Source organism: Cornus florida, unplaced genomic scaffold (genome assembly GCF_030987335.1).
Source record: "Cornus florida cultivar Cherokee Brave unplaced genomic scaffold, ASM3098733v1 CherokeeBrave_3.0.0_Hap2_Chr10, whole genome shotgun sequence".
Taxonomy (NCBI): Eukaryota; Viridiplantae; Streptophyta; class Magnoliopsida; order Cornales; family Cornaceae; genus Cornus; species Cornus florida.
The window spans coordinates 60,010,095-60,023,822 of record NW_026775580.1 but is presented as its reverse complement, the minus strand read 5'-3'; the positions used below and the strand labels follow the sequence as shown (position 1 = coordinate 60,023,822).

The window sequence follows — 13,728 nt, the reverse complement described above, 5'->3', positions numbered from 1 at the left end:
AATAAGTCATTCCTATTATGTGATAACTTGATATCATATTTATCATAGTTATTTATGGAATGTTTGATGTATTTCCTTAATTGTTACACCAATTGTTGGATTGTGTGGTTTAATGCACCGATATGGGACGGTGACATTCTAGGGATGGATTAACTTATCAGTTAAGTCCTACCTATTTTATATAAGGGAATGAATTAACTAAAATGTTAAGTCCTACTTATATTTAAGTCAGGTCAGCTGAACAAGTTGAATGACTTATGGAGGATTAATTTATTATATAAGGGAATGGATTAACTAAAATGTTAAGTCTTACTTATATTCAAGTCAGGTCAGCTGAACAAGTTGAATGACTTATGGAGGATTAATTTATACTGGATAGGATGGTTACTAGATTATATATATATAAGTATAGCGCCATGATATGAGCTTGAGTCTCAGGATCAATGGTTAGGGCACGTATATCGCCAGGGATGTGTAGCTAGATATAGTGTAGTTGTGTACCCTGGTAGGTCTAGGTACTCATGCCCACTGTATGTGCGTTTTGCATGTTGCCTACTATTCAGGTTGAGACAACCTTATAGTCTAGTGAGGTTCTTTTAGTGTGTATATATATATATACGGACTACTAGTTACTATTGGATTGACTAGGATGTATACATGTATCGGATCTCTGCTTGGACTGTAGTATAGTAGAACTTGTTTGTGGGCCTGACCCACCATTATTTTTCAGGTGTTCGTCACGATTAGAGGTTGTTCGTGCTAAGCAGGGATCAGTCTACTTCATTCTTCCGATGCTACATAGGAGTTCCTTTATGATTCAATTTCCTGTTTTAGATTACTATCATTTGTTTAGTTTGGATTTTCTAGGGGTCCACACAGTATGGATTCCCGAGTTGTATTTTGGAGGATCAATTGTATCAGAAGAGTTTATTAATTAATGGAAATATATTATGAGGTTTATTATTAGATTATCATTTTAGTTTCTTGTTAGCATTTTATTTATTCTTTTTTATTCTTTTGTATTATGTGTTCGTTTATTATCAATTTGTTTTGATATCCTCGGGTATTCGGGCGTGGGTCTGGCCAACCCGCATTCGGAAATTCGGGGGTATCACACAGGCTGAGACAGATCTATTGGACTAGCGAGCGTCCTATAGTGTATACTATATATACATATAGACTACTCTAGATATTGTTGGGTTGTCTCAGATGTATCTGCGTATCGCATTACTGTATGGATTGTAGTAGAATATGACTTGCACGTGGGCCAGACCCACTCTCTTATTTTTCAGGTTTTCGTCAGTTCCAGGGTTAGAGCTTGAACGTGTAGTGCAGATATAGACATTCATTCCTCCGACTACGTAGGAATCCTTTCTATGTTTAGCTTTAGATTCTATTTCTGATGTTTTAGTTTCTATTGGGATTTTTAATAAAGGGTCCACTGGATGGATTCCCGAGTTGTTAAACTTATGGAGTTTTGGAGTATCGGATTTTAATACTTATATTTTGAGGATTTTAAATTAGCATTCCTTTAGCTTATTATTTTATTCTTTAAATTTTGTATTCTGTGTTCGCATTAGATATTAATTATTTGATATTCCCTCGGGTTTAGGCCTGGGCCTGATCAACCCGTGTCTCGGATCCGAGGGGTATCACATATAATGCCGAAGATGAGTAGCCTGTATAAGTGACTGGTGGGCCCTAGTAGTATAGGGTCGGGACTCTTAGCCACTTTATATGTGATTTTTCAGGTGATGTCATCTATTAGGTTGAGGCTACCCTATACATGGTAGAAAGTCTGTTTGTGTGTATATATATATCGACTATGTAGTTATTAATTACATGAGTTTGGCTAGAGATGTATCATTTATTGGTTTTCTGGTTGGGTTGTAGTAGAAAGAACTTGTTCGTGGGTCTGATCCACTATTTATTTTTCATGTCCTTGCTAAAACCAGTCTTAGAGGTCGTTTATGCAGATCTGAGATCAGTTAAGTTATCTTCACTCTTCCGAATTATAGACGTAGGATTTTATTTCATGTCTTTATTATTCAGACTTAGACATTTATTTATTATATCAGTTATGAAATTTTATTAGGGGTCCATGAGATACGGATTCCCTAGTTGTACTATTGAAGTTTATTACCTATTTGTTTTATTCAGAGTTTTGGTATCAGAGGAGTTAATGATTATTATTTATTATTTTGGTTTTCCTTTCAGCGATTATTTTTATTTTATTATTTATCCTCTTGTTTTCTGTGCTTGTTAAATATTAATTATTTTGATATCTCCCGATTTCTGGGCACTAACTTGATAAACCTGTGTTCGAAAATTAAGAGATATCACATTGTGCGTGTATATGTATGATTGCTATATGTGATAATGATACTTCTGCTATATGTGATGGAGGATGGAGTTCACTCTCAACAACAACTGACCATTTAATGGGTTAAAATGAGTTAATATTTCCTAGTATGTATGGTAAATGATCTTCAAACTCTTCTTTGTATTGCATAAATGCATTACAAATCTACTGGCTAACAAATTAAAACCTATTCTACCCATGTTGATTGACAAGGCACAAAATACCTTTGTTAAAAAGAGAAAGAGTTGGGATAATATTATCTTAGCACGTGAATTGAAGAATTAGTACCATTAGAATTTATTCTCTCCAAGGTACATTCTTTAATTTGATTTAAATGAAGGCTATGATAGTCTTTATTGGCAATTCCTTATTGATACACTTGAACTCCTGAAATTTTCACAAATTTTCATCTCTTACAAATTGTATCTCAGCAGTTACTTTCTCAATTTTTATCAATATTGGTGAACTGTGTGGATTTTTTCTTAGCATTAAAGGTCTTAGATGTAACAACCATGGATTTTTCAACTCAGTGTGTCTTGTGATGACCCAAACCGGATCCAGGATGCGGAAGTAAAAGAAGCAAAATGACCTCGAGAGATGTACATCATCCGTAGGCACCACGATGACTCCCTATGAAGCCACGAAATTCAAATGAATAAAGTGCGGAAGCAAGACAATGACAAGTCCTTAGAGATGTACATCATCCCTAGGGCACAAGAATGGACTCTCAAAGAGTTTCGAGACTCAACGGAAATAAAATGATGAGAAGGGCATCAAAACCCTACAAGAAAAGAGCCAGGGGTAAAATGGTCATTTTACCCCAAGAGGAAGGAATTTAACTTCAACAAGTCAAATTAGATCTAAAACATCGTAAAACATCCTTTGGTAACTTCACATGAAGTACCAAGGCCAAAGGAAGTGAAATCCCAGATGAACCCTATCCTGATTCAAACTAAATCCGACACCTCTCACTAAAACAAGGATATCTTGAGCTATGAAAAAATTCTGAAACTGAAACTAGTACCATTAGAAATACAACAAAAAATTAATGAAGTTAGACTCAAGAATCACCTGATTCGGAGTCCGGACGGAAAAGATATCAAGTCCCGAAGTCGAAGGAAGGAAAACTCTATCCCGGTTCGAACCAAATCCTGACACTACATTAAAACATGAATAACTTGAGCTACAAATGGAATCTGAAGCTCTAATTGGTACCATTGGAAATCTTATTTCGACGCGGTCAGTTTAGACTCAAGAACGGACCAATTCGGAGTTAAAACGAGTGAGATATGGCCCATTAAAAAAAAATGTTTGGAGCAGGAACAGTGTTCGCGGGCGCTCGCACAAAACCCGCGGGGGCCCGTCAAACATGGCAGATTCTTGTAGGCACCCGCCAGAACACTGCGGGGGCCCGCCAAATGAGGTAGAGGGGTGGTCTGGAACCTCAAAAATTGCAGGAATAGTGTTCTTAGCAGATTTTTGAGTTTGGAGCGCGGTTTATGAGGTCAAGATGACATTTTTCGAAAAAACACGAAAAGGAAACTCCCCCTAAAATCACATTTTCTATATGAAAGAGTTGAGAACGGAATTTATTTCCCAAAAGAAATCCCCAAATTCTTTGCACCAAGCATACATTTGACCCCAAATGCACTTCTAAGCATACATTTTGAGCGTGCGGGAATGGTCCATGGCTCCCGAAAATGGCCAAGTAAAAATCTGACCCCCCAATGGCCAAAAAGACGAAAATGAACCTAAAATGGAAACTTTAAAAACTAAAATCAACAAATGACTTCAAATGACCGTTTGGCCCTTAGCCACACTTCATACATAACTAATGAGATCCTATGGAAGAATCAAAATGGAATTCCCACACCCAATGCAAACATGGTGAAACAAAAACTCAATAATTTTCAATATTTTCATAATATTCCATGAAGTAAAAAATTACATAGTATATGAAATACATGTTATTGGCCTCCAGCCTCATCTCATACATGTCAAATACATTGTAAAGAGTGTACTCATGTACACATTATATATATGGAATCAAATATATACATTTGACATAAAAGATTATAAGTGGCATTCCAAGCCAACCTTTACAAGAGTTAAAAACCTTCAAGTCTAGAATCATCCAAGCATAATGAGAATCTCGAACCTTGATTCTTGTACCTAAAAAATGTCCCCACTACGTGGGTGAGTAACATAAAACTACTCGTAGGAAATGAACATGCATCGACCTAGCATTTTACAATTATATCACCTTAAGGTGAAACATGTTAAAGGGGCTCATGCCACCTAACGTCTATATCAAGTGAGACTCAGTGAGCATCCTAAGCTACTCATGCAATTTAAAGCGAACAACAGCATACAAGTATATATGCTCAAGTATACTAAACAATGTTGAAACATGTTATGCGACATATAAGCATACATCTCCAAGTATACTAAACCATTTTAAGACAAGTCATGCAATGTCTAAGCATATCTACACAAGTATACATTAATATGGAAATCTCATGAATCAAGTACACAACCACAAGTATATTAAGCGAAAAGGATTGCTCATGAGACAAGTATACACGTCACAAGTATACTACATGCAATTTAAACTCACGGAACAAGTATACAAGTTCAAGTATACTAAATAGTATTCAATTACCCCAAACAAACATCAATTCTCAAGCTACAAGTACTCCATAATTAACAACTTGGAATTAAATACAAAAACAACAAATAGTGGAAAGACTAGGACATGCGGTCGCTAAACCAAACAAGTATTTTCGGGTAATTATGACCCATAAGGTACCACCTAGTGCACACTTATGACTTAAAAGACTCTTGTCTCCGTACTAGAGCCAAACCCTAGCCATCATATAATTTATGTCCTCACAAGCTTTCCAAAATCAATAAGTTCAAAACTTATACAAAATCAAATGCAAGTTACCACATTCCATGCACAAGTAAGGTTAATTCCACACAAACCATGTCCTAGAATTTAAGTCTAAATAGCATATGACATGTCATGTCCTCAATATGCAATTTATACATAAAGTAAGAATATTTTACAACAATTGAACCACATTACCATCCTAAGCCACAAGTACTAAATAGGCTACAACTTAGTATCAAGCTTTCAAGGAAATCAATTGTAATATTCTAACAAGTTATATACCTACACAAGATATATATAAACAAGTTATACAAGTCAATGATATTCTATATCATGCTAAGTCCAATTACCATTTCAAGAGGCCACAAGTACTAATTTTACATCTAATTGGTAATATGCTCACAAGTTAATTAATTTCACTACATTTCAAGGGATTTTCAACCTAACATGAAAAGTCTCTAGATTTGAAACCAATCCCTAATAACCTCAAATTAATATATATAAAGTACCAAATCATTGTTATACCATATCTCAAGTCTAAAATGGAATACAAGTAAAATACAATTTACTAGAATTTAAATCAAATTAAATCCATTTAATCTCTAGATTTGAAAACTCATCTAAATCATACCAAATTAATATATATCAAAGATTAACTCATGACCATGCCATTTACCAAGTCTAAAATGATTTATATGCAAGATACGATAAATCACTAATTTCTCAAATTAGCAAAAGACATGCATACAACTTATATAAGCATCAATAGCATGCAAGAAACAAAAATATAACCCTATAACATCCCCTACCTCACTACAGAAGTGTCTCTCTAGAATCTAAGGCAAATCAACACAAAATGGCAAACCCTTCAAGGGTTATGTAGAGGAGGATGAGGGGAACAAAAAGTGTTCCAAGCCTCATGGTCTAAGGCGAGTGGAAGGCCATCAAAAATCAAGGTCAAGGCCAAAGGTTTCAAGTTCCATCTATGGAGGCTAGGGTTATTGGTGAGGAAGGAATGAAATAATGAGAAAATGTGTGAGTGGAGGAAATAAAAATCATCCACTCACTATGTGCTCTTACACCATGGTCAACACACACATCTATGGTTAATTGTACAAAAATCCTTCTTTAAAACCATAATCCCAAAGTGGCCCAAAAAAAATAATTGTAAGACTTAATTTGGAGCATATACTTGTCACTCATCCAAGCATCCATTGTAGGCTTAATCCTAAGCCTACACTTGTCAACCATCCAAACCAACAAATGCACCAATCTTAGGTCAACAAGTGGTTCAATTTTCACCCTCCACATGTCCTCATCCAAAGCCTCAAAGTGTCCCCACACAAATGTCAACAAGTGGACCGATGAGAGTGTGACACTTGTCACACTTTCCGGAAATTGCAAAAAATGTTATTTTTGAAAATATCTTTCAAATTCAATTGCAAAATGGTTCCTAAGACGAAAAATAATTACTTTACAGTAATTACACAAAACCCCAAAAGTTTAGAAAATTACAAAAAGGTTATGCACATATACCCTTTACAAGAAAAGTAAACACTTAGCATGTTTTTCTACAAAAGTGAAAATACACATAGTATGGAATTTAAATATCGCGGATGCATGCAAAACCGGAATCAAATCCGAACACGAAAAGTGGGGTTATGCCAACAAAGTGACAACCGAGAAAAAGACGAAAGGTGAATAGTGCCAAAAAATGAAAATGAGGAAATGACTCGGTCCTCACAAGAAAGTTGTTAATCCAAAGGAAAGAGTCTTGGAAACCATTCCCGAGCACTCGAGACGACACCAAGAGACGAAAAATCGAACTCAGAAAAAGAAAAACAACAGAAAAAAAAATATTCGTAAAATCTGAGAAAAGGAAAGGAAGGAAAATGATCGGGTCGTTACATTAGACATGGGATCCTTTATGTGGCGACCTTGTGAGCGGATGTGCCGTGGGTGGGTGAAAGAGGTACTGGCAGATTACCACACTGAGTGAGCTACAAGTGCAAAATCCCACATCTCCTGGGTGTGGAAAGGGAAAATGCTATATATGGTGTGTCACTCTAATTGGTATGAGGCATTTTGGGGTAAAACCCAAGAGCAAAATCGTGCAAGCAGCTCAGGCCTAAAGCGGACAATATCATACCATGCGGTAAAGTGGATCGTTACAAATTGTTGGGTCATAACAAATGGTATCAGAGAATGACCCAGCCAGAAGTGTGGCCAACGGGGGCATTGGGCTCCAAGAGGGGATGATTGTGCCGACCTTGTAGGTTGTGCAAGAAACACTAGTAGGCTACCACACTGGACGAGTTACAGGTGCACAATCCCATATCGCCTGGGTGTGAAAAGGGAAAGTGTTATATATGGTGTGTCATTCCAATTGGTACGAGGCCTTTTGGGGTAAAGTATAAGAGTAAAACCGTATGGGTTCGGGCCTAAGCGAACAATATAATACCATGTGGTGGAGTGGATCGTTACATTTTACCCCCTGCCTTATTGTGATAGCTATGGATATCTTTTCATCCATAACTAATCAAATAACCTCCATTAATCCTCAGTTCATCCATCATTAGAGATGCAAGACTCTCAAAATCTCTCATCTTTCTTTTGCACATGACATTCTTATGTTTTCCAATGGGTATTTTAACTCTGCATATACTTAATTTAAAGAAGGCTCGATCTTGATACCTTTTCAAACCTTTTAGGAATGAACCCTAACTCCAACAAAAGCCACCTTTTCTTTTGCGCAGTTCCTGTGAACACTAAACAGACCATCACTAACCTTTTTTAGTTTCCAATTGGCTCTCTACCCATTAAATACCTTAGAATTCCCTTAATTACCACAAGGCTCATAAGTGCAGATTGTCTAACTCTTCTGGACGACATTTTAACTAGAATTACTTATTGGATTGCAAGATCACTATCCTATGCAGTGAGGCTGCAACTCATCAAAGCCACCATTTGTAGTATGCAATAATATATATATTTGTAGTATGCAATAAATCTTTAATAGCAATAGATGCAATATATATATATATATATATATTATTGCTATTAAAGATTGCCCCCACAGAAAGAAATTCCTGGCTATGCCATTAGTAGTATGCACATCCTCTAGACCACCCTGTTTATCCTGCCATCTAAAATAATAACTCAAATGAACCAAATCATGCAAAAAAATTCTTGTGGACATGGCTTTGTATGTCAATCTAGGTTCAAAGCCAAAGCCCCATGGGATGTAGTGTGTATAACAAAGAATGAAGGAGGTATTGGAGTTCTTGACCTACGTACAATTATGGAACAAAGCATATATTCTGAGACACATACATATAAACCCTATTGTCATGGGCTTAGAGTTTCAGCACCACTCTAGCTACTCCCGTGCAGCACCAAGACGTTGCTTCTATTCTTGTAAGTACTTAGTCAGCCTAACTTTCATTCCCACCTTAGCCAACGCACTCCGCTCATGCGCTTACTAGTGTTGTAGTGGCCCTCGCCCTCTCCTTACTTGGCTTGCACACTCACACACATTAAGGCATTTAAGTTGGCAAGGAAAGAACACTTCTATTACTTCAAAGAATGCTTAATTTGTACAAGGCTAGCTCTCAAACTCTTTACAAGGCTCTCAATACTCACTCTAAGACTTGATATCTACAAAATGAAGTCCCACTCCTATTTATAGAGATCCCCATCCCTAATGGACGGCTATGATGTATTCTAACCGATGGTAGAGATCAATTCTCTAGAATCTTCTCCCACTTTCTTCACACTTCCATATATATCTACAAGTATCTATAACATTTTAGAACTCTCCATACTACTCCACACAATTTAGGAGAATTCTATAATATATTACACATTTCTATACATATCTAGAATCTTCCACTCAACTTTAGACAGCTCCAGAAGACTCTAAAACTCCACTCGCCATGCAGTGTCCTACTCAGCGCCTACGTGTACCTCCATAGGCGGAGCGTGACACTATGCTCTCCAACAAGTGATAGTTTTGTGGAAGCAATGGACTGTTATGTATCTTATAAAGAAGAAAAGTAATTGGTAGTTGAAAATATAACTGGAACAAAAAGTGAGGAATACCAACCCATTTTATATAATTAATATTAAATATTTCCTATTTAGTTTTCTCATTTAATTTTGCCAACATTGCCTTTTCCTAATCTTTTTCCTTTATTTGCACATTCTTTATGAAATCACATCAAATATATCTAGAACCTTTTCTTTATGTAGAGAGCTTAGCTGACTGCTAGGGTGGAACAAACCCGCTTTTCCAGAAATATTTCAACCCTAATATGGTTCAAATTGATACTAAAACAACAAAAATCTAGGAGACAGTTAAAAACACCCATATATACACACACGCACCAACAAGTATCATCTATATGTATATCTGTATTGTCCCAATAGAGTCAACATGCATGGACAATGCAAATACACATATGTTCATCCTTCTCACAAACAGAACTTCCCGCTTGACCGACCATTTCTTTCTAAATCTCTCTCTCTCCCCTTTCTCTCTCCTCCATGAAATCCTCTCCCTTCGCTCATATCCTAACCCCTCCCATGCCAATTTAAAACCAAAAAAACGTATGCTACACATACCCAAAACAAAATTTCAAAAAATAAGTAGGAAAATAAATTCTCTCATTTTTTTTAATTTTCCCTCCTCCTTCTTTCTCTGAATCGATGGCAACCATTGCCAAACATGTATAGGACATCGATTGAGGTAAGAGCTAGAAGGAAGGGAAATAGGTAGGAAATGGAGGTAGAGAGAATTAAACAATTGATGTTTTTGTGGTCAAGAATACAAAGTACTCGTGTTGCCCTTGTGGGTGGGAATCACACCGCAGCCAGGTTTTGCACTCGCTAGTCATTATATCAATCCCTCCCTCTCCTCGCTTTCGCTTTCGTTCTGTCTGTAATTTTTTTTGGTTTTTTGTTCAGTGTCATATTCTTAATTTGATCTTTTTTAAACCTTTGTAACTACATATTCGACTTTTCTTTGTTTTTGTTTTTCCTTAATTACAGCTATACTTTTCAAACTTGCTCACTTTTCATTTCTTTTCGAGATATAATAACATGGATTTGGTTCATGGGTTTCGAAGCAAACATCACAACAAAGTCAACAACACTCGTTTCCTGAAAAATACTATTAGGTCTCCTCATTTTTGGATTTTGAAAGTGATGGCTCGAGCTCTACTTTTGGCTTTAATTATTGTTTCTATAATTTCCTGGCTCGGATCAACCAAATCATCCTCGTCCAAATCTAAATTCAATGACGAAGCTAATGTTGATTCTTCCTTTGTTGGGATTGATTCCATGAATGCGGAGTTGTTGCCATTACTTTTCCACGATTTGGCCAACGAAGGCCTCCTGAAAGGCGGTGCTAGAGCTCTTCTTGTTAGTGATGGTAACAATGAGGAAATCATGTACAATTCTCAAATTCTGAATGACAATGAGATGGATATGATCTCGTATTCGGATTCAGATAGACAAAGCTTGGTCCCTGATGAGACTTTCGACTTTGCTTTCGCTCATAGCTTCCAATCAGCTTCGGATTTCATTGATAGAACTCTCAAAGTTGGTGGCATTGCGGCTGTGCAGCTCAGTGACGACCCATCATTTTCATTTCCGAAACCAACCAACTACAAGATTGTTTATCTCCGGCGATTCGATCCGACCATTATCGCCATGCGAAAAACCGCCCCTACGGACACAAACATGCCTGCACAAAGAAGGCTATTCGGGATTTCGTCGGAGGCGAAGAAGGAAGCTCTCAAGAACCTGGAGGACGTCCTCTTAGAGCCCCCGAGAGCCAAATCGGGGAAATCCAAGAGGTACCTGAAGAGAACCCGGTACCTGCCGGACCTGACCGGCGACTCCCTCGAGAGCTACCCTCGTAGGGTTTTCATCCACGTGGGGACACCGGGGATGGACAATGATGCCCGATGGTTCGAGAAGCATTATCCAACAAGGAACAAGGATTTTGATATATACAAGATCGAGACGGTGACTGCGGAGGAGCCGGCCGGGAGGGAGTCCGGCGAGGAGGTGCCGGAGATCGGGATGTCGGAGTGGCTGTGGGAGAATGTGAATGAGGATGAGTATGTGGTGATGAAGGCGGAGGCTGAGGTGGTGGAGGAGATGGTGAAGAGCAGAGCTATAGTGTTGGTGGATGAGCTGTTCATGGAGTGTAAGCATCAAGGACTGAGTAAAAAGAGTAAGAACAGCAGGAGAGCTTATTGGGAGTGCTTGGCTTTGTATGGGAAGTTGAGGGATGAGGGTGTTGCCGTGCACCAATGGTGGGGTTGAAATAGACAAAGTTCTGGAGAGAGAGTAACTGAGTAAGAGAGAGAAGTGATGACTACAGAAATTAATTGTCTCGTTTTCTAGCTGTGTTTGGGGTTTATGTACTTGTGAATTGTTTGTTATTTTACTTTTGGGTTGATCTTGTGAAGCTAAATCTCTTGGTATATATATATATATATATTTCAAGTTATATATAAGAAAATGAAAGGGTGTGTGTATCAAGTAAAAGTTGAAGGGTCTTTCATATTATTAGGTGTTATGGGTTCAAATTGTACACCAAATGTTTTGCACACAAAATCATTGAAACCCGTAAATCCGTAGGAATCAAATTGAATCCAACCAAACTGATCCATCAGTTCAGTTTCGTTCTTCTATGGTTGAATTTCGATTTTGATTCCAAAAATAAAAAATTTGTTACTTTACAGTTGGATTCCTATTTAAGATTTTTTAAGACCAAACTGAATAGTGTATATATATATATATATATATGTATGTATTAAGAAAAGGCACGTGCGATGCACGTGGTAAATATTTTGTAACTTATAAAATTTTTGTCTTCATATTGATTAATAAAAATTTATTTTATATTAATAAATAAATACTGAAATATTTTGAAATTGGTGATAGAGTTTAAGTTTCGTAAATTAATAAATTCTTTTATATTTTTATATTAATACTGAAATATGTATATTTTATTTTTTATTAAATAATAATTTTTTATTTTAATAGTGAAATATTTGAGTTTTGCAAAGTAACAATTTTTTTTAGGTAATTTGAATTTTATTAGGTAATTTGTAATTTGAATTTTATTAAATAATTTGAAATTTAGTATAATTTTTAATTTACAACAGAAATTCTTTTATATTAAATTTTAATTAAATTTTAAAATAGAAATTCAATTATACTAATTATACATTAGATTGAAATTGATATAAAAATTTATTATATGGAGTTTGTGGTTTTTGAAAGACCCTAGGTTATGTTTTATTTTCTTTAAATATGTAATTTGTGATAGAATTTTATAGAAAATATTTTATTTTATTTAGATATATCTTTGTAAAATTAGATTTTCTTTTATTAAAAAACTCATAAAAAATAGATAAATACAAGGGTGGTTATATACTTATATGTGATAGAGTTCTCTTTTTATATTAATTAATAAATATTTTTTATATTAAAAAATATTTACTGAAATGTTCAAATTCTTTAACATTTATATTTTATTTATATATATTATTATATTATTATATATTTTCTTTAAATATATCCTTGTCTAATGTGATAGGGTTATAAAAATTGTTTTATTTTCTTTAAATATATCCTTATTTAATTAGATTTTATTTTATTAGAAAACTTATAATAAATAGATAAATACAGGTTATATGTGATAGAGTTTTAAAGAAAATAAAATACTTAATTTGTGGTAAAGTTTTGGTAATTTGTGTTAGAATTTTATAAAAACTATTTAAATATATCCTTATCTAATGTAATAGAGTTTCATTACAAATAAAATAGGTAATTTGTGGTAGAATTTTATATAAATTATTTATTTTCTTTAAACATATATATCCTTGTCTAATTATATTTTCTTTTATTAAAAAACTCATAATAAAAGATAATTTGTGGTAGAGTTTTAGAAAAATTATTTTATTTTTTATACCAATTATTAAATATTTTTTATATTAATAATTTTTGTCTAGTTATATTATATTTTATTAAAAAATTCATAATAAATACATAAATAGGTAATTTTTATTAGAATTTTATATAAACTCTTTTAAAAAAATATTTTATTATCTTTAAATATATCGTTGTTTAATTAGATTTCCTTCATAAAAAAACTCACAATAAATAGATAAAAACAAGTTATCTGATAGAGTTTTAAAGAAAATAAAATAGATAATTTGTGGTAGAGTTTTATAGAAATTATTATATTTTCTAGAAATCTATTTATAATAAATAAATAAATAGGTAATTTGTGTTACAGTTTAATAGAAATTTTTTAAAAAACACTTTTTATATCAATTAATAAATATTTTTTTATATTAATAATTCTTTTTAAATTAGATTTCCTTTTATTAAAAAACTCATAATAAATAGATAAATAGGTAATTTGTGTTAGAGTTTTATAGAAACTCTTTTC

At 34.6% G+C, this 13,728-nt stretch overlaps 1 protein-coding gene across 1 annotated transcript; it reads left to right on the top strand.

Moving 5' to 3' along the window:
• The first annotated feature begins 9,809 nt into the window (after window positions 1-9,809).
• LOC132279366 (uncharacterized) lies at window positions 9,810-11,739 on the top strand. Its single transcript, XM_059781324.1, has one exon. The coding sequence runs from the start codon at window positions 10,356-10,358 to the stop codon at window positions 11,586-11,588; it is 1,233 nt and encodes a 410-aa protein (XP_059637307.1). The 5' UTR covers window positions 9,810-10,355; the 3' UTR covers window positions 11,589-11,739.
• Window positions 11,740-13,728: the final 1,989 nt, after the last annotated feature.

Coding starts and splice junctions, on each gene's coding strand:
- LOC132279366 (XM_059781324.1), top strand. CDS start 10,356: ATGGATTTGGTTCATGGGTTTCGAAGCAAACATCACAACAAAGTCAAC.